The sequence below is a fragment of the Magallana gigas genome, chromosome 2, assembly GCF_963853765.1.
Source record: "Magallana gigas chromosome 2, xbMagGiga1.1, whole genome shotgun sequence".
In the NCBI taxonomy this organism is placed as follows: domain Eukaryota; kingdom Metazoa; phylum Mollusca; class Bivalvia; order Ostreida; family Ostreidae; genus Magallana; species Magallana gigas.
The window spans coordinates 37,203,048-37,222,900 of NC_088854.1; the positions used below are offsets into that span (position 1 = coordinate 37,203,048).

Genomic DNA, 19,853 nt, shown 5'->3' on the forward strand with positions numbered 1-19,853 from the left:
AACACAATGAAAACATATGGCTGGACTGGGAATCGAACCTGGGACCCCTGCAACCCTAGTCAGGAGCTCTACCACTGAGCTATCCAGGCCGATATCCACGGTCCATATAGCCCCAACTACTACATTCCTCCCTCCTTAAATGATTTCCGCCCTCGAAGATCAAACCAGGTTCTTTCCCTGGCAGGAGTTAACCTGTCAGTTCCAGGGGCAGGTCACAGCACCAAATGTAATAGGAAAGGAGGAATGAGCATATAACATTAACATATGGCTGGACCGGGAATCGAACCCGGGACCCCTGCATCTCTAGTCAGGAGCTACCCAGGCCGATATCCATGGTCTATATAGCCCCAACTACTACAGATGCATAGGCCATATCCTAACTTAACACTCTACCCTTGGCTACCCTAAAACTACTTTTGAATTAATCTATCACAGGTCTAAACAAATCAAAATGGCTGGAATATTGGACATCACTTGCTATCGATCAGCCCACTAGAACACTAAAAAACATCGCCACACATTTAACACAGGAGGACCAATATACCACATTTGAAAAAAAGAAGACCAATTATTGTAAATTGATTAAAATAACTTCATATATGCACGTTAACTAACATTATAACAAATGCCAATGAGAAGTCAGTAAACAAAAAAAAACCTGCACACCAACAGCAGAATATAATGCCAACAAGATCACATAGACCAGTTTTCCATCTGCTAACAAAGAACTATTGGCTATGTTTTGGGGCAACAAAGATTACGCCCCCTTGGGACAAAATTAATGCCCTCTGTTAACATAATCAATGTTGCCCCTAACCCTGGCTAGTCTGCTTAATAATTGTTGGACAGACACCATCAAATTAATAAGTATATTAAAATCAATTATTGCATATGTATTTTATTTATTTATTTATTTATTTACTTATTCATTTTTTTTGTGTAAAGATAATATTTGCTTATTGAAATTATTGAAAAACTAAGGAACTGTCAAGAAGCACATAAAAAAATTATGGACAGATAAAGTGAAGAAAACAGTTTACAGAAATGCTTAAAGTTGTATAATGAACAATAGTGTCCAAACCACGGAAACTACACCCATATACAACAGAGAGAATTGGATCAGTCATTTCATGAAGACGAAGAAACTACCAATCATAAGCCATGCAGCAGCCATGATATTTAGGTGAAGATTGGACCAGCAGTAATAACTTAGATATGGCAAGCAAAGGGCATCTGCTCAAAAACTTTAGGTTAAAGGTATATTTGTGCTAAAGGAAATCAAAAGAAATTCTAGTTACAGAGTTCTGAATACACATGAAACCCAACTGCAGTGACTTGTATAAAAAAACAACAGGCCCATATGAGCCACATTGCTCACCTGAGAAACAACAGCCAAAATGAGATCAGCTTTATGGAGTCAAAACAACACCTGACAAAAAGTGATCAGAATTATAGCTCACTTGAGCTTTCAGCTCAGGTAAGCTAAAACCACAAAGTGGTGCTGTTTAAAAAGCAGGAAAGGCAATTAAGATCACTGAGAGGTGTTAAAACTTTTCTTTAAAGAAATGGATTGTTTGCTGAAAAAGCTTATCAGAAAGGAGAGTTTATTTTGGAATATGCTGGGGACCTCATCAGTCGCAAAGGACTCAGACGTGAAAAGTCTTACCCTGCCAGGAGAGGGAGTTATATCTACTTTTTTGTCTAGAACAGAAAAATTTACTGGTAGGTTTTATAGTGAAACAAGGAAATATTTTAACTTGGAATAGTTATAAATCCTGGAATCAGGTGTAGTACCTGATCACTTACTTAGTTTTGCTGTAAATATCCGTTTTCACTGTTAGTAGTAGCTAGCTCTTATACCTTTGACTGACCATTGTGGTCTCGCCCTACCCTAAGGCTAAGGTCAATTCCCCCGCATATGCTACTGGGTATATCAGATCTTATATTATAATTCAAGTGATCTAACCAGGCCATTATTAAAAACTGTTCAACAAAAATTTATTTGAAATATTTTATTTACCTTAAGAGAAATATGTGCAATATCCTTAGAACATATTTAATTCCATAAATTTACTTGAGTTTGCCCATATACAACATTTTTTGTTGTGAATATCACATGCACTCTTAACTGCCCCTCATGCCATTGATACATTATATAAATAATTGAATTATACAATGGTTAATTTGTTTATTTTTATTAGTTTAAACTTTAACAAATTTTAATTTCATATTTTTATTGTTCTTTTTCAGTCATAGTTGTTATTTCTTTGGTATTTGCTATTTATGCAGTGTTTCTGGTGTTATATTGAATATGAGGGTATCTGAGGGGGTTTGTCAATTTTTTATGCATGGCATTGACTAACCATCTGCACATGCGTTCATATTTTCTCGCTTAATTCCATATTTTTCAGCAGTCAAACGGTAAAAATCCATAATCCTTGAAAGATCGTCATTAAATTAAAGCTACGACTGCTCTCTCAACATTTTCCTTCTGAGGTCTAAAATCTCTGGCAAACATTGTCAACAATGCACGGCTTCAGTTCAAATAAATGAAGACTTCGGCCAAAGAAATGACACCCCAGCAAACAAAAATACATACCGAAGCATATTCAGCAAGACAACATGTTTTCACTACTGAGGGTGTTTAAGGATCAGAAGGTGCATATATACTACATACTGTATTCACTTGCTAAATATACATCAAAAGCAAGATCTAGAACGTCCATAAAGGCGTGAATCTGCCATTTTTCTATATCATATAATATTCTAATAAGTATATCATATAATAGTAAGTATATATCACATTATTAAAAAATTGCAGAAATCGAAAATTAGTGCAGAAATCGAAAATTAGAACATGTATTGATAAAAGCAGAGAAATCTTGCAAAGAGAGATATCCACCATTTGTGGAGCTGAAGTCTGGTCTTAATGAGATAAATGCCAAACATTTGGTATCTTAAATAGACAGGGAGAGAAAATCAACAAGGCCATTTCAGGAATCACAAAGGGCATTGAAGATATGAAGAAAATTGTTAAGACTGTTATTTACATACAAATTCAAAATATTCTGAATTCAAAAATTTTCCTCCTATGCTCAACAAGATTCACCCATGACCAGATTGACAAACAGGAGCTTTCTGTACAGTTTGTTGGCATTTGAATGTAGCTATTGGATCTTTCCAGTACAGACCACTAATCCAGAACAACACATCATCACACAAATAGACACAGAATATAGAGACACAAATGACTTTTCTGTCGTCTCAGAGTGATGACGACGCGTGTATCTGCATGTGTGATGATGACAACAAACTACGGCCTTGGGAAACTATTCAGTCTCAACAAAGTCTAGAAACAGGCCATTGGACATAGCGGTTAAAAAGAGTGGTGATATAATGTACAGAGACTACAATGAGAAAAAGGATAGGGCTTCCTCAGGTCTACATAATTTTAGTCTGAGTTTTGAATTCAGGTGTCTGAGTAGAGAAGAAGATTCTTAAACATTATATGCATTAACACTGTATGACCATTTTGGTCCTGTCCCTACCACGGGGGGCATGAAATTTACAATTTTAATACAAAGCTCCCTGGTCAACATGACTATGAATTCATGTATGTGGGAGGAGGAGAATTTAGAAAAAAGGTCAAATTTTTTTTCTCAATTTTTGCCTTTGTGTTGCCCCAGGCCTATAGAATCCCTATGGGACAAGAGTCATGAAATACCAATGATGTTCCCCTTACCCCAAAGATGCATCATATCAATTTAAAAAAGAAATGGTCATGTAGTTTTTAAGAAGTTAAAAATGTTTAAACTGCCCACTTTTCATACATATACAAAAATATATGCTTTTCACCAGAGCTCCAGATAACCTTTTGTTTAAAAGGGTTATTCATCCCCCGATTTTGAAATCAATGCAAATTTTTTTCAAATTTCAAAGTTTACAAAGGGGATTTACAGTATGTGCATGTTTTCCAAAACTAAGAAGTAGAAAATGGAAAAAAAAATAATTGCGGAACGGTACCATATCTCTTTTCTTTCCTCAGTGCAGTATATTTTTCGATGTTTTAATTAATAATACTCCATTTTCAAAATGATAGCTGTCCTATGTACTGAGGGCACAGTGAACATGGTAAGGCTACATATACATGTATTACTGACTACAGGTGTATCTCGATAACTCGAACTTCAGGGGACCATGATTAAACTTCTCGAGATCAATAGTTTGAGAATTCAAGAGTTTTAAAAAATTCCAAACATTTTTGGTCCGGTCATTTTGGTTCTAAAATTATAGTAGCCGGAAGTTTATGTTTATAACATAGGAGGATAGTCTAACATGGTTTCATTCTTATTTTATGCTACATTACTTCAATTTAAACAATACAGAACTTATTTTTGTGTTTATTAAATGGTTTCTTTTTCTAATTTAAAAAAAATTGTAAGTATTTTATGTTTTATTAATCACAGAATATTTTAAAGAAAAAGCAGTTTAATTTACCGTAAATTTCACAAGTTGTGAAATTAATAGATGAGTTACAACTTTAAATTAATGGGGTATTGTCAACCTATTTACTGAGTATTAGGTCCACGTGGAGCTAAATTACACGCTTGATCAGTCGCTTGTGTACACAGTAACTACTTCGAGTTATCAAGAGTGAAAAGCAATGAAATATGTTTAACGGGACCCAGGTTTTACTTCAAGAGATCGGAGTTCGAGAGATCAAGAGTAAATTTGCTTAGTTATATAAAGAAAAAAATCGGGACCGTGATTTCACTTCGAGAAATCAACAACTTCGACCGTGAGTGTCACCTGTATTCTAAAGAAATTGAGCAGGATTTTCAAAATAAAATTTAAACTGATTCAGAAGTACTAAATGACTTAAAAAGATTTTTTAGAATTATTTTAAGCAGTTCCTGCCTCTCCTTATGTGAGCAATGGATGCACCCTTTATGACGCTATTTCTGCTGATTTCAATTAAGGATAATATAGTTTTAATGTCTTCAACAACATGCAAGACCACGTTTTTGCTTCATTTATTGTTCCTTCTCACTGAAAACAGATCTTTTTATCTCTTATTTTCCCCCATTTTTTTAGAAATACAGAATCTTAAATCATCACAGGGTTTTTTTTCTTTATAAATGCTGTCAAGCCCTAGGGTAGAGAATACACTACCCCTTTTTGTGGTCCTGTAAAAAGGGCAAACAGATGCACAGTAAACAACAGTGAAAAAAAGAAGCACCCAAACAAGAGGCCCATGGACTGCATCGCTCACCTGAGCAACTTTAGCCATAATGAAATTGGATTAATGGGGTCATACAAAATATCTGGACAATGAAATAGAAAAGTTCCTGTAAAAAAAGTTTTATTTTATCTCCAGATATTCTTATTTTAAACTTTGAGCCCCTTTTGTAACAGTATGATTTCACATGCATATCACATTGAGTATTGCAGTTCTTTAGAAGATCTTAATCAATTGCCTATATCAAATGTTTATCCCCAGTGATCGGTGGGGCCCAAAAATTATCCAAATTATCCAAGGGCCAAAGTCTAAGCAATTGAGAGTCAACAATATGTCAAGATAAACATATAAGTAGACATACCATGTATTACCGGTATAACATTTGAGTTTTTGTGAATATTTTTTTTTTCTATCCTATGTAAAAATTGGATCCCCCCCCCCTCCTACCCTACCCCAGAAGATCAAGATCTTTATAATCTTGAATCAACACACACCAGTGGATGCTTTCACCAAAACAGTAATTGGGAAGGACCTTTGTCATGTGCCATAGTCGCATTTAATGAGACAGTACGGCGCATCTTATTAAAAAACTGACTTGAAAAATTTTTCCAATCGGGTTCAGTATTTTTATACTACTCATAAATGTATAAATTTTCAGAAAATTACAAATTTCTCCATGAAATAAATCTATTTATTTCAGTAAAATTTATAATTTAGAATATCCCATACATATTTACATCACAATGTGTTACGGGGTTAAGCCTTCTATACTATTACGCATGCGTATTTACTTTAAACAAAACACATACAGGGCTCGCAAAGATTCTCCTGGACATAATTGCTGATAGAAATATGTCTTTTCTACTTCTCCCAGGTAATAATTGTTCAAAGTCTTAAAAATAACCACAATTATTATTTTGTAAGCATGAATTTTGCGTGTTTATCATAGGAGTTGCTACAACCTAAATTCATTTTTTGTAAGTAGGGCCCCTTGAGGGGTTATTTGACATATTTATGTCTGTTCATTTTAAAATGAACTGAAATGAACTGAAATTGGTAAACCATTAATAAATTATCAAAAAAGTGATGATGTGTTCCGTTTAGAGAGTGTAGTTTTCAGCACGTACGTGTCAATTACTGTCAATCAAAATTCACGTGGTACAAATAGACGATATAAGATAATTCTGATTTGTACGACCATTTAATTTCCAGAAGCTCATAATTACATTAATTAGGAATGTAAAAGGTATTTTTATGTACAGCTAACTCCACTTATATTGAAATCGCTTATTTTGAAATTCCACTTATTTTGAAATAGAATTAAATCTCCAGTTTCAGCCTCTCATTTTCTTTGCATTAAATTAACAGTTCAATGAAATCGGCTATTTTGAATTATCGCTTATATTGAAGCCACTGATCAGCCCCCAGAGGTGATAATAAGTTGTTTTCATAATGGCTATATTGAAGTACTCCCTGACGGCTGTCGTCACGGTTGGTAACAGTAATTATGCCTGACAAACGATTGATATACAAAGGTGTGAATTGATAAGTTTTTACCTTGTTTATTTTTATACTTCTTTTAAAATATAAAATGTATTCACTGTTGAATTCTTTGTTTTTACATAAACGTACATATTGAGGATAAAGGTAATATGGAAACCCCATTGAAAAGAAAAACATAATTTTTGGACACTAAATACAAACTGTAGTTATGGCTGCTGATAAAAGGACAAAGCCTAAATTTGAAATAGCTAAGGATTTCCAGATTAACCCGAGTACGCTTCCAATGATATACATGTACAAGCAGCATTCAGCAGTAATTGAAGCATTCGAGTCCGGTGATTTTTCTCCAAAACGTAGAAGATAGCGATCTGGGAATAGGATGAGGTTAAAAAGATTGTAACAAAATGAAACTAACTGATATTTTAATTAAACATTCAAGGACTAATATTCCATGTAATTTGTTCATTGTAATAGATAAACGATGACCGAATAATTTGATTGGGTTTCTTTTTAAGATCGGGATTGAACTTTTAAAAATGGCGGTTCATGTCAGTCAATTTCGCTTATATTGAATTACGGATATATTGAAATAATTTGTATGGTCCCCTGAATTTCAATATATCCGGAGTATGCTGTACTTCAACTATCACAATCAACGTTATTTCTTATTTCCTAACGATACAATGGGTAAATCTGAAGTTATTCACTCATGGGTTTTCAGCTGTACTGTCTTTATAAGTGAAAAATGCATTAAATCAATCATCCTTACCAAAATGTTTCCCCTCATTTGTGCATGGTCTTTAACAAGGTCATTTGCCACGTTGGAAATAGATTGTTAAGTATCTTATTAATAAAATGCTCCCTAAGAAAAGACTAATAATAGATCGTAACCATCACTGCTTAAACTTGAGGGGAAGGGGAACTTTTCATGACTTTCATTATTTGTTGAAATCTTTCCACAAACAGAAAAAAAATTTGATTAAATCAAGCATTTATTTCAATAAAACATGTGTAACAGCAGTGTTATTTAGCATATTTTTTTATAATTTCTATTTTGTTATCAAAATGGCTTCAATGAATAAATAAATGATATTTTAGAAGATATTTTTTAAGATTTTTCTTTATATATTCCTATGTAAAAAATTGACCCAACCCTCTACCACATTGTTATCCACCCTACCGATGGGAATCATGATTTGAACAAACTTGAAACTACCCAATCTTAGAATGCTTCCAAACAAGTGATAGCTTTATTGGTCAATTGGTTTTTGAGAAGAAGTTTTTACTCTATATATTCTTATTAAAAAAAAATCCCCCCCACCTTCCCCCATTGTGGCCCAGCCTAATCCTTGGGTGTTAGTTTGAGTAAACTTAAATCTATGGTACCTGAGGATGCTTCCACACAAGTGACAGCTTTTCTTGCCAAATGGTTTTTGAAAAGATATTTCTCATATATTTCTCTGTTAATTAAACTTCAACACCACCCACCCTACCCCCGAGTATCATGATTTGAACAAACTTGAATTTACACTGCCTTAGGATGCTTATATAACCACACAACTTCAGGTTATTTGGCCTGTTAAATTTTTAATATATACTTTTCATATATTCCTATTTAAAAGTGTACAACTTCAGGTTTTTTGGCCTGTTAAATTTTTAATATATATTTTTCATATATTCCTATTTAAAAGTTTGATCCCCCACTGTGACCCCCACCCCCTCACCCCTGCGAAAACATGTTCTAGTGTTCTAGAACTGTTCTTGCTTGGCTAGAACAGTTCTTGAACTGTTCCTAACAGGTTGTTTGGAACTATAATCCTTGAAATACTTGAGGAAAAATTTCAGATTTTTTATGGAACTTTTGTGGGATGTTAAGAATCCGATTTTTAAACCAGAAATGTAACAGAATGTTTTTTGAACAGTTCTGACACTAAGAAATGGAACAATTGTTCCAAAACTGTTCTATATCAGACAAGTGAATTAATGTGGAACAAGTTTAGAACTAAAAAAATAGCAATATGTTCCAGAACTGTTCAACAAAATGTATGATTAGTAAATAAGGGTTTTTCATGAACTAATTAGCAGAATTGAAACCCCAAAATTGTTCAAAAAATATTTTAAAGAACAGAAGTGGAACTTTTCTAGAATTCAAACCCCAAAATTGTTCCAAAAATATAAAGAACAGAAGTGGAACTTTTCTAGAATCTCATCTAACAATCACTACATGTAAAACAATTTCAAAGATTTTGTTTTTAGCAGTGTTGTTAAAATGATCAATGACTTTCAATAGCAAATGCACGCTATGACAATCTACACCGTGTAATTCTCAATATACATTTTTGAAATTTCACAGGTATAGATTTTGTGATAATAAGTTTTCTGTTAAATGAACATACAATAGAATTTTCAGTGCAAGCAATAAATTCTCTATTGCTTGATCCAAAATCACAGCTGATTCAAATACACGTATGAACAGTGACAGAACATTATAATGTTTAAATTTTATTTTGTCATCATATCACTATTCCGATGTATCATAAATGTTTCATTGCAGCATCAAAGTAAAAGTCCTTTGTCAAAAATTACCTTAACTGTTTAAGTCTGGTAATTTGAATTGGATCCTGATAAATGAGTATTTATTCTGTTTCAGTGGAAATTCAATACACTGCATTAAGTTTGCCTCTGTCCGTACTTTAATTAATAAGAAAATAGCATCACGCAATCACTTGAATATGGCATGGCCATAGCCATTGGGCATCTTTGTCACATATTTCCTATTTACATCCTGTAAATCAAGATAAACTAAAACCTCTATCAGGTTCTCAACATTGGACACAACAATTTCTTGTGAGAATGTAACTGGTATGTAATGGTTTTCTTGTCCTTCTGGAATTCTTTCCAATTTTTGGAGAACAGCGTACACAGAATCAGTGTAATTACAGAACACGAAGTACTTGATTTTGCCAATTTCATTATTTCTGAAGAGAACAACTGTACAGATTCTTTTTTGCATACGTGTGTACTGCTCCGAGTAGAAACGCTTTTCATTAACAACAACTCTGTTCAGTTTCTTTAATTTATCCAGGAAGTTTTCCTGTAACAAATTAATCAGATTTGCTTTCACGGAATCTTCTAATTCATGTTGTTGAAGTACCTGCATAGCTTCTGCTACGGCACAATTTGATGCCATGTAATTTACCTTCCAGCTATTACATTTTTTTAACTCAAGTCCTTTCCTTCTGATGCACAGTTGTATTTCTTCTTTTCTCTCCTTACTGGGGCTAAAAGAGTAGGATCAACATTTTCATATTAGACATGTGTAAAATAACCAGGTTGGGCACACACCATCAAATGGTTTGGTGGTTCAAGCACCCATATCGGAGTAGGTATCTACTGACCATATAGTAGTCTTTTCTCTTCAATTTAAAATTAAAATGTAAACAAAGCGAAGGCGCATTTGCACAAGTTTTGGGGAAATTTACTGAACATATACCTCCCAAAATAAAGGCAGTGCGGTCTATTTTCCATTACTGCGGAACTTGGTAATAAAGATACCAGTACATGTAAGAAGCCGTTGAATTTCTTACTCATATGGAAAAAAAAATATTTGTGTCTCGTTGAGCAAACTTTCTACCTTATCATGTGTTGTCACTTTTGAGAAGTTTATTTAAAAGCACTTTTTAAATCTTTTTGGTCATTTTATGCCATTAAAATATCATTCTCTCGTTAGATATCATATTTTACAAAGAATAAAGCATTTATATACAAAATTAAACAAAGCAAAAACAAACACTATGTCTTTCCATTTATTTCCTAATAGAAAATTAGCACCAGTTCTCATCCATAGTAGATTATACTGTTCATCGGGTTCAAATTGCTTAAAAGGTTGCCCGGATGATTGAAATTGAAAGTAAGAAACATGATGGACCGGTGCAACAATGTTTGGAAAAGAGGAAAAAAGTTGCACTTGTTTACATTAATGACGGTTTTGTCAAATATTTGAACGACCTGGCGCAAAACATTTCACATTGAATATCCAATTTTTTTCCTTCTTAGGATTGAGTAATATCTGTATTTTAATCCTCACCAGTTAGAATTATGTGCCGTTCAAATCAGTGCAGGGGTATATTGAACAAATCATCATTTGACTCCCATACAGTCAGTAGATACTGATATGGGTGTTTAACCCACCAAATGAGTGTAAGACCACAGTTTGGTAGTGTGTGCCCAACCTGATAATTTGAGGAAGAATAAAATCTTCACAATTTAATCAGCATGGTAGTTGACTGCTGAAATAGTGTAACCTGTGTTAAAATACATGTATCTACATGTGAGAACCTGTTACAGTGGAATTTGAATTCCTTCAGAGAGGGAAAACTTTACTAAAAAGTATGGTTTGTACTCTTTTGTGATTAAACATCAATAAACTTACTCATTCTGTGCACCCCATGAAGATGCATCAACACTCTTTGTTTTGAGGCCAGTTTTTTCTTACAGACAGAACACTCATATTTTCCATCATCTGACTTTTTCCAACAGTCCTGTTTTCTGTACTCTTTTATTGTGTCATTGCTCTCTGAGGCTGTTAAAACATAAACATGTTTTTACAACAAAATGTACATGTACAAGTAAAAGTTTTGTGTTTTCTTTGCTGGAGAAGGGTATAATTATATGCTCATCTACAGTTTTATTATTTCATGGTTTTCACATGGTGCAGTCTACGATGACAATTACGTACATATTTATTTTCTGTATACAAAAAAGGGGGGGAATGGTAAGTAAACATGGTAAATTTGGTTTGATGAATTTGAAATACAGTGGACATGGCTTAGTATAATAGTTATTTTGCCAGGCAAAATTATTATATCAACCGGACTATAATAACCGAACCCAGCTAAATAAATTAAATGTGAGTATGACATGTGCCTATTTACGTTCTGTATTACTACTGTATATATTTTTAGAAAGGGTAATGTCCACTGCAATTGATGATCTGTTCTATAAATTAATCTTTATTGCTTCAAAAAAGTTAATTTCATTTAAAAAATTACTTTAACAAGCTTGGAAAATTGCACAGATCCACCAACATGCTTCCGATGGATTGACATGCTTTCATTTTTGTTTTCTTCCTGTACTTCCGGTTTTGACGAAATCTACTAAGGCATTCATCAGACAATTCGGTTTTTTTTTTAAACAAAATAAAGCACAAATCTATAACTAACATTTCAATATTTTTGGGGTTGATTTGGCACATTTTCCCTATGAAATAAAGGCATGTTTAAAAGAGTAAGTCTCTACTTATGTCAAATGCATGGCATCTAATGGGTGATAAGCCATGTAAAATTTATTCCATTACTAAGAAAGTATTTTAAAATAGAAATTAAAGGATTTATATATTAAAACTCATAAGAACTTTAGTACCCACCACACAGCGATGTCACTTACCCAAGCCACGTGCAGTGAGGCGTAAATAATTTTGTCACGTCTGGTCAGGACTGTCGTTAAATTTTAAAGTGATTTTGGAAGTGAGTGTTTATAAAAGCTACTCAGGGGGGGCTAGCATGTAAAATAGGTGTGAAACTCAATTATATAAAGCGGGATGCACTTTTTCAGCTATTATATTAATATTACTAATGTAATTTACTGTCTATATTGTGAACAATTTAAATACGTACATAACCGATGGACAGCCTTGAGGTGAAGGAAGACACGCTGCTTTGATGATAATTTCTATTACATATGAGGCATTCAAAATCGTTCCTTCCTTTCTGGCACCATTTCAACTTTTTATTCGCTGCCATCTTTTCACAAATCAGGGTGGTTTAAATTCTTCTTCTTGAAGATAAACTTTTATTGTGTCAAAACGTAAGTGCGACGTAGATTTGATGTATTCGTCACTGCCAAATGTATCTCGCAACGTGATTGGCTCAATTTATTGGCGGAAAAAGTTGTACGCGCGTTTTCATCGAACGCAGGAGACATGGCTAGATTTGCTATTGTTCACTGGGAAGACCATTTTGTTAGCCTAATTAACTTAGAGACAGTGAAAGAACCACGTAAACCTGTGCTGGAATACAGAGAAGGGGAATTCATTACTGCCACATATGGTAAAAAACCGTACAAGGCGAGGATTTCAGAAATCAGTAGTAAGTACATGCATTCATAAAAAATCTGCTCTGGAAATGTGAATATTGATTCAAACTCGTCAATTTCAAAACGCAGAAATGATCATCTCAATTATTTACAGACGTATCATATAATATCAAGTAGAAGTCACAAATTTGAAGGGGGGGGGGGGGGGTCAGCTGAGTACGTCTCCGACTTTGGCGCCAAAAAAGTAAAAAAAAAAATTAGTGAAGGTCATTGGGTGTAGTTACCAAAAACCAACCAAAAAGTGGGGAAGCACACTTTGGAAAGTGTCATCCAGTTCAATGTTGATTGTTGAGACCTTTTATGAGAAAAAACAGGCCATTTCATACAAATATTCTACATTTTCTGGACATACTCACTTTTCTGACCAAACAAGGGTAAGGGAGATATCCCCCCCCCCCCCTTCATATTTCTAAAGTAGGGGAGGAGGAGCCCCCACCCCACCTGTGACTAATGCAAGTGAATATAGAATTTATATTTAATGAAATCATATTAAGATTTTCTGGGTTTTATGGATATTAGAGAGTTGTTTTAACTTAAGCATTTCAAGATCATGCATGCAGACAAACAATTTGTGTCAGAGGATTAGGTTACAAATTATAATTCTTAATTTAAGATTGCATTAACTTCAAGAAGAAATATTATGATTTAAGCAATTGGTTGAAGTAAGGAAAAGTATAGTGATGGAAAAGGAAAAATATTCAAAGATACACTAACCATTTGCATCCAATTTCAGTTGCTATCTTTAAAATTTACTTGCCTTTGCAGTGGGCAAGTGGTTATTTGCAACCCTAAATTTTACTCTCTTTACTGTTTGCAGCAGATCGAGCATCATTACAGTCAAAGAGCAAGGACGGGAAGTTTCCACTTAAGTATACTTACAGTGATGATGTTCCTGTTGTAGAGGGAAACTTGGGTTTGTATTGCACTTAAGCTACATTATTAAATACCCAAAACTTTCGGTTTAATGTTAAAGGTTACTTTCAATATGATAAGTCTGCAATATTGGATATACTTATATAAAATATGTCATACTAATGAACAACAAAAATTTTCAGACAAATCTACAGTAAGCACGTCTCGCCAAGATGAAGAAGAGGCAACAGATTCCTTAGAGCCAGAAGGTAAAGTGCTTGACTGTTATTTTTATATTTTAAAGAATGCAAGTTCCTTCTCCAGGACTACAAGATAATCAAATCAGTTATTCAAATTAATTCAAACCTAAAACAAGTAAAAATTCAGGCCATTTAGGATATTTTTTACTGACCATACTATATTAAAAAAAATCTAGATCTTTAAATCTAATTTAAAAATTAATTTAATCTTAAGTTTGAGGTATAATTTTTTTTTCTTCAATTTATTATTTACAGTTGTTCAGCGGGATGTTCAGCGGAATTATGACAGTACTAGTGACTTATCAACTATCAATGAAGGTTTGCATTATTTCATACCATATAGGTCTACCAGGAATTTAATTTCTGTGTGTATCCATTTTCTTCATTCGCAAGTATAATTGCATTGCAGAAATTTAATTTCTGCCAAGAAGTGAAAAATTGGATATCACATTTAAATGATACAGTATTCTAGATGCAAATTCCCAGGAAAAAGATGACGCTAAAATAATCTGATATGTATATCTACATGTTACTTTAAAGCTTGTTGCCTACATGGTAAAGCAGGAGAAATATATTCACGTTTTGTCGCCAGTGTTTGTTTTTTTCTTTGAGATAAATGTAAGTGCCAATCATAATGAATTGTGGTATAAATTACTTGCAGAAATGCCACCAGTTGGAGAATCAACACCAGATACAGACACCACAGCAAGTGATGTTGTCGACACCACTGTAGAAATGCCTTTGCAAGTTACCCCTGAAGCAAAAAGACATTCAAGAAGTCCAACCCCACCTTCTTTATCTAGGTAAAGTATGAAATCATTTTCAGTATAGTAAGAGGAAAAAAAGCAGTTGGGAAGGCCAGGGGATATTTGATATTAAATTTATTTAAAGTATTAACTTTTACATACACTGTATTAACAGATGTGAAATTCCCACATGCACTCCTTCCTTAACTTATTATTGAAAATATCCAGGTCTAGAATTCCACAGTGTACTTCTTTGCTCTCATTAATAGAATTTTGGGGCGGTGTGGATTTGTTTAAATCGTGCTGACATTCTCTTACACTGAAGTTAATGGTCAATTTTTAAGTGTTTTATTTATTACAAATGAAAATACAGATATAATTATAAGTGCAGCTGTCACTGTTAACCGAAAAAGCTGGTTAACTGCGGTTCAAACACCCACAGTTTCGTTCGGTTTTTATTTTCCGGATTTCATTTTTTTTTTTTTTTATGTTTTACAAATCAGAATTTGTTTGCTATGACTGGTTTTTATTTTTATTAATGATATTTTAACCATGTGATATTGATAATAGTGAATCATGTGGAAAGGAATAAAAAATGTGGGAATACTGTAGTTTTCTTAAAGAGAAATAATTCTTGAATTTATAAAGATATCTAGTTTCATCATATAAAATAAAACTAATAAAAAAAAACCAACAACCGAAGTTTTGTACCCTGAACCGAACATAAAAATGTCTCAACCATGACAGCCCTAATAATTATTTGTTAACATTTGTGTAAATATTTATTGAATTTGTTGACATACAAACATGTATTGTTGTTTACATTTTCTCTTCAGCAAAGTAAGAAAGTTGGAGAAAAAGTATGAAGCTCTGGAAAGAGAGGTAAGGCACCTCAAAAAAAAGCTACGGGCTTCCGTTGCAGATGTGGCCCCACACACAGTTCCTGGGCCAAGCAGCAGTCCTCAGGCAGCATCTGATGGCCCAAGTGTGGAGGAACTGTTGCAGTGTGTATCACATTTATCAAGTAAAGATGTTGGGATTATCCTCCGTACTTTGGTCTACAAAGTTTTTGAAAACGAGGATCTCCTCAACTGTTCAAGGACAGGGAAGAAAACTGTGAATTCAAGAGATAACCCTAAACCTCCATTGAATGCTATTAAGTTAGAGATTGTGCAAACAGCCATCATGAGAAAGTGCGAAATAAGTGTTGAGGTCTTCAAAAAAAAATTTGACAATTTTTTGAAAATGGAAAGACGTAAGAGTCGTGCAGCAAGTTCACAAATGATCTAAACCTGTATCTTAAATGTATCTTAAATGCATCTTAAAACTTGAACATTTTGAAGACGAGTTTGTGTAATTAAAATAATGTAAAAATGAAAACCTAGTCTCTTTCAGTTTTTTACAGCAGGTATCCTGTGAGAAATGGCGGATAGTAACCAAGACATTAAAGAAGGTTTCAGTGACTATTAGGTGAAAATGGTAATGTTTCTCTTGAACAGATTTGGGACCTGTCAGGAATGCTGTAGAACAGGTCATGAACTCCATCAGTATTAAAATGCTGGAACAGTGAATGAAGTGTTCTAGATCATAACTGGGAGGGCTGAAACTGTTCTAGAACAATTCAGGAAAAAGATGTAATTAGGACAGTTCAAGAAATTTAATTCTAGAACGTTAAATGCTGTTGAAAATCCATGTCTCATTTAACGTTCTAGAACAATTCCTGAGTGTTTCTTCACGAACAACTCTGTTATTTTTGTTCCAGATCAATCCCTGATTCTGATGTTCTAGAACTGTTGATTGATGCTACTGTTCTTGAACTCCTTTGTTCTGGTACACTTCCAGTGTTGTCTCATTTAACAAAATTTAACGTTCTTGAACTGCACCAGATCAATAATGGTACATTTTTAGTGGTTCTAGAACATACAAACAAGAAATGTTTTGGGATTATTCTTGAAAAATACCAGGACTTTTCATAGAGGCAGGAAGCTAAAAATCTGAAAAGGACCTGTTTTTGCAAAATATTTTTTTTTTATATATATGTGTATTTTTTATTAGCTTACTTAAGACTTAGGACACTTGAAACCAAATGAAGGCCATTCTGCCAATGAGGTGCTGCCATTTTACATGATAGAAGAGGTATAATATGTCTCACCAAAGAAAGCAGCTTTTCATTGTCAAACCAGCTAGGCCTACATTTTGACCTGGATTGATCATAAACCTTCAGACAACAAAATGGTCGACAAAATCTGTTTAGATATCGTTGAGAAATTAGAAATAGAGGCTGCCTGTCATCTCTGCTTAATTATCTATTATTCTATGCATTAAACTTATTTATTATATTTTTTAATTTATTTCTGAGTTTATTTTTTAGACACCTGAAACCAAATGAAGGCATCGTAAATCAACAGTGAAAAAAAGAACCAACATCTGGAAAACCTTAAAAAGACCTGCAATATGCAAACTATTCATTTTTATTCATTTATATATTTATAATATATATTTATGATATTTATTTATTTATATTATATTTATTTACATACAGAACAGGTGAACATCTTTTGGCAAACGATCCAAGTATAGCGAAGCATTCTAATGAAGGATGTCGGTGGAACATCAACACAGATGACTTCCCTAAACACAGTTATCTCTGATGACCGCTTACATGTACATGTATATGTATGGATTTCTGTCCTAAGATGGGTTGCACAAAAAGACAAAAATGTAGTCGGGACTTTTGTTTAGTATCATAGGTTCGATTTCAGTTTAAAAACATGAAACTGCATGATAATGTTCTCAGACTCCAATTAAAACACGTCACCGAAGACAAGGGCACCATAAGATAAAGGGAACTAAGTTATATGGGCCCTACCCAAGACACAGGTGGTCATACATGACCACACTGTAAAACACATATGTTTATATACAAGCATACTGGAGTGTGAAATATATTTTTTTATCAATTATAGTTGATGCATCCATTTGGTAAACCATGCTATAATATTCATTAATATGAAACATATGTATGTATATTATATATATATATACCCGGTTGATAAAGACTCTCAAAGAGGAGGGGAGCACATGCTTAAATTTTCATAACAAGAGGCCCATGGGCCACATCGCTCACCTGAGGAACAATAGGTATGATAAAATCAGCTTAATGGAGTCATAATACAAACTATCTGGACAATGTAGTATAATACATGTAGATCCTGTATAAATAAAAATCAATTTTTTCCACTGGATATTCTTATGTTTATTATCATTAGTCCCTTTTCTAACAGGATGATTTTATAGTAATATCACATGTTGAGCATTTGCAGCTCTCAAAAAGATCCTAAACAATTGTTTATAAATGGGATATAAACCTACATCAAACTCTGAACCCCTTGTGAGACCCAACCGTCCAGGAATCATCCAGAAGCCAAAATCTAAACAATATTAAATAATCACCTGGCTGATTAGTTTCTTAGAAGAAGATTTTTAAAGATTTACTCTAAAAATTCCACCCCCATTGTTGCTCAACTCTACGCCCAGGAATCATGATTTTTACAACTTTGAATCTACACTACCTGAGGATGCTTTCAAACAAGTTTCAGCTTTCCTGGCTTATTAGTTTCTGTGAAGACAATTATTAAAGATTTACTCTATATATTCCTATGTAGAAATTTGATCCCCAATTGTGGCCCCACTCTACCCCTGGGGGTAATGATTTTTACAACTTTAAATATACACTACCTGAGAATGCTTCCACACAAGTTTCAGCTTTCCTGGCTAATAAGTTTCTGAGAAGAAGATTTTTAAAGATTTACTTTATATATTCTGACCCCCCCCCCCAATGTGGCCCCACCCTACCCCCGGGGGTCATGATTTGTACAACTTTGAATCTTCACTACCTCGGGATGCTTCCACACAAGTTTCGATCAGCTTTCCTGGCCAAATGGTTTCTTACAAGAAGATTTTTAAAGATTTACTCTGTAAAAATTCGACCCACCCCCATTGTGGCCCCACTCTACCCTCGGGAGTCATGATTTTCACAACTCTGAATCTACACTACCTTAGGATGCTTCCACATATGTTTCAGCTTTCCTCACAGGCCAAATGGTTCTTGAGAAGAAGATTTTTAAAGATTTACTCTATATATTCCTATGTAAAAATTCGACCCACCCCCATTGTGGCCCCACCCTACCCTCGGGAGTCATGATTTTCACAACTCTGAATCTACACTACCTTAGGATGCTTCCACACAAGTTTCAGCTTCCCTGGCCAAAAGGCTATTGAGAAGAAGATTTTTAAAGATTTACTCTATATATTCCTATGTAAAAAGTCAAACCCCCATTGTGGCCCTATCCTACCCTCAGGAATCATGATTTTCACAACTTTGAATTAACACTACCTGAGGATGCTTCAACATAAGTTTCAGCTTCCCTGGCCAAATGGCTCTTGAGAAGAAGATTTTTAAAGATTTACTCTATATATTCCTATGTAAAAAGTCGACCATCCCAATGTGGCTCCACCATACCCCCGGGGGTCATGATTTTCACAACTTTGAATCTACACTACCTGAGAATGCTTCCACATAAGTTTCAGCTTTCCTGGCCTAACGGTTTCTTTGAAGAAGATTTTTAAAGATTTACTCTATATATTTCTATGTAAAAAGTTGACCCCCCATTGTGGCCCCACCCTACCCCCTGGGGTCATGATTTGTACAACTTTGAATCTACACTACCTGAGAATGCTTCCACACAAGTTTCAGCTTTCCTGGCCAAATGGTTTCTTACAAGAAGATTTTTAAAAGATTTAGTCTATATATTCCTATGCAAAAATTTGACCCACCCTATTGTGGCCCCACCCTACCCTCGGGAGTCATGATTCTAACAACTCTGAATCTACACTACCTTAGGATGCTTCCACATAAGTTTCTCCTTTCCTGGCCTAACGGTTTCTGAGAAGAAGATTTTTAAAGATTTACTCTATATATTCCTATCTAAAAAGTCGACCCCCCATTGTGGCCCCACCCTACCCCCGGGGGTCATGATTTTCACAACTTTGAATCTACACTACCTGAGGATGCTTCCACACAAGTTTCAGTTTTCCTGT

At 34.2% G+C, this 19,853-nt stretch overlaps 2 protein-coding genes and 1 long non-coding RNA gene across 3 annotated transcripts in view; 1 reads left to right on the top strand and 2 right to left on the bottom strand.

The window, feature by feature from the left end:
• Nucleotides 1–19,853, bottom strand: part of LOC105338295 (uncharacterized) — a 60,711-nt gene that overhangs the window by 24,109 nt on the left and 16,749 nt on the right. The window lies entirely within an intron of this gene.
• Nucleotides 9,229–11,938, bottom strand: LOC117687635 (uncharacterized). The gene is made up of 3 exons (XR_010711087.1): nt 11,794–11,938; nt 11,175–11,324; nt 9,229–10,023 (listed from the first exon to the last, which is right to left on the bottom strand). It is a non-coding gene; the product is annotated as an uncharacterized lncRNA (long non-coding RNA).
• LOC117682512 (uncharacterized) lies at nt 12,347–16,732 on the top strand. Its single transcript, XM_034450242.2, has 6 exons — nt 12,347–12,888; nt 13,713–13,808; nt 13,951–14,016; nt 14,263–14,325; nt 14,669–14,810; nt 15,590–16,732. The coding sequence occupies exons 1-6, from the start codon at nt 12,723–12,725 to the stop codon at nt 16,041–16,043; spliced, it is 987 nt and encodes a 328-aa protein (XP_034306133.2). The 5' UTR covers nt 12,347–12,722; the 3' UTR covers nt 16,044–16,732.

Bases quoted from the DNA above. Each gene is read 5' to 3' on its own strand.
- LOC117682512 (XM_034450242.2), top strand. From the start codon at position 12,723: ATGGCTAGATTTGCTATTGTTCACTGGGAAGACCATTTTGTTAGCCTA. The intron at 12,889-13,712 runs GTAAGTACATGC...TACTGTTTGCAG, and splicing joins GAGGATTTCAGAAATCAGTA to CAGATCGAGCATCATTACAG. The intron at 14,017-14,262 runs GTAAAGTGCTTG...TATTATTTACAG, and splicing joins AGATTCCTTAGAGCCAGAAG to TTGTTCAGCGGGATGTTCAG.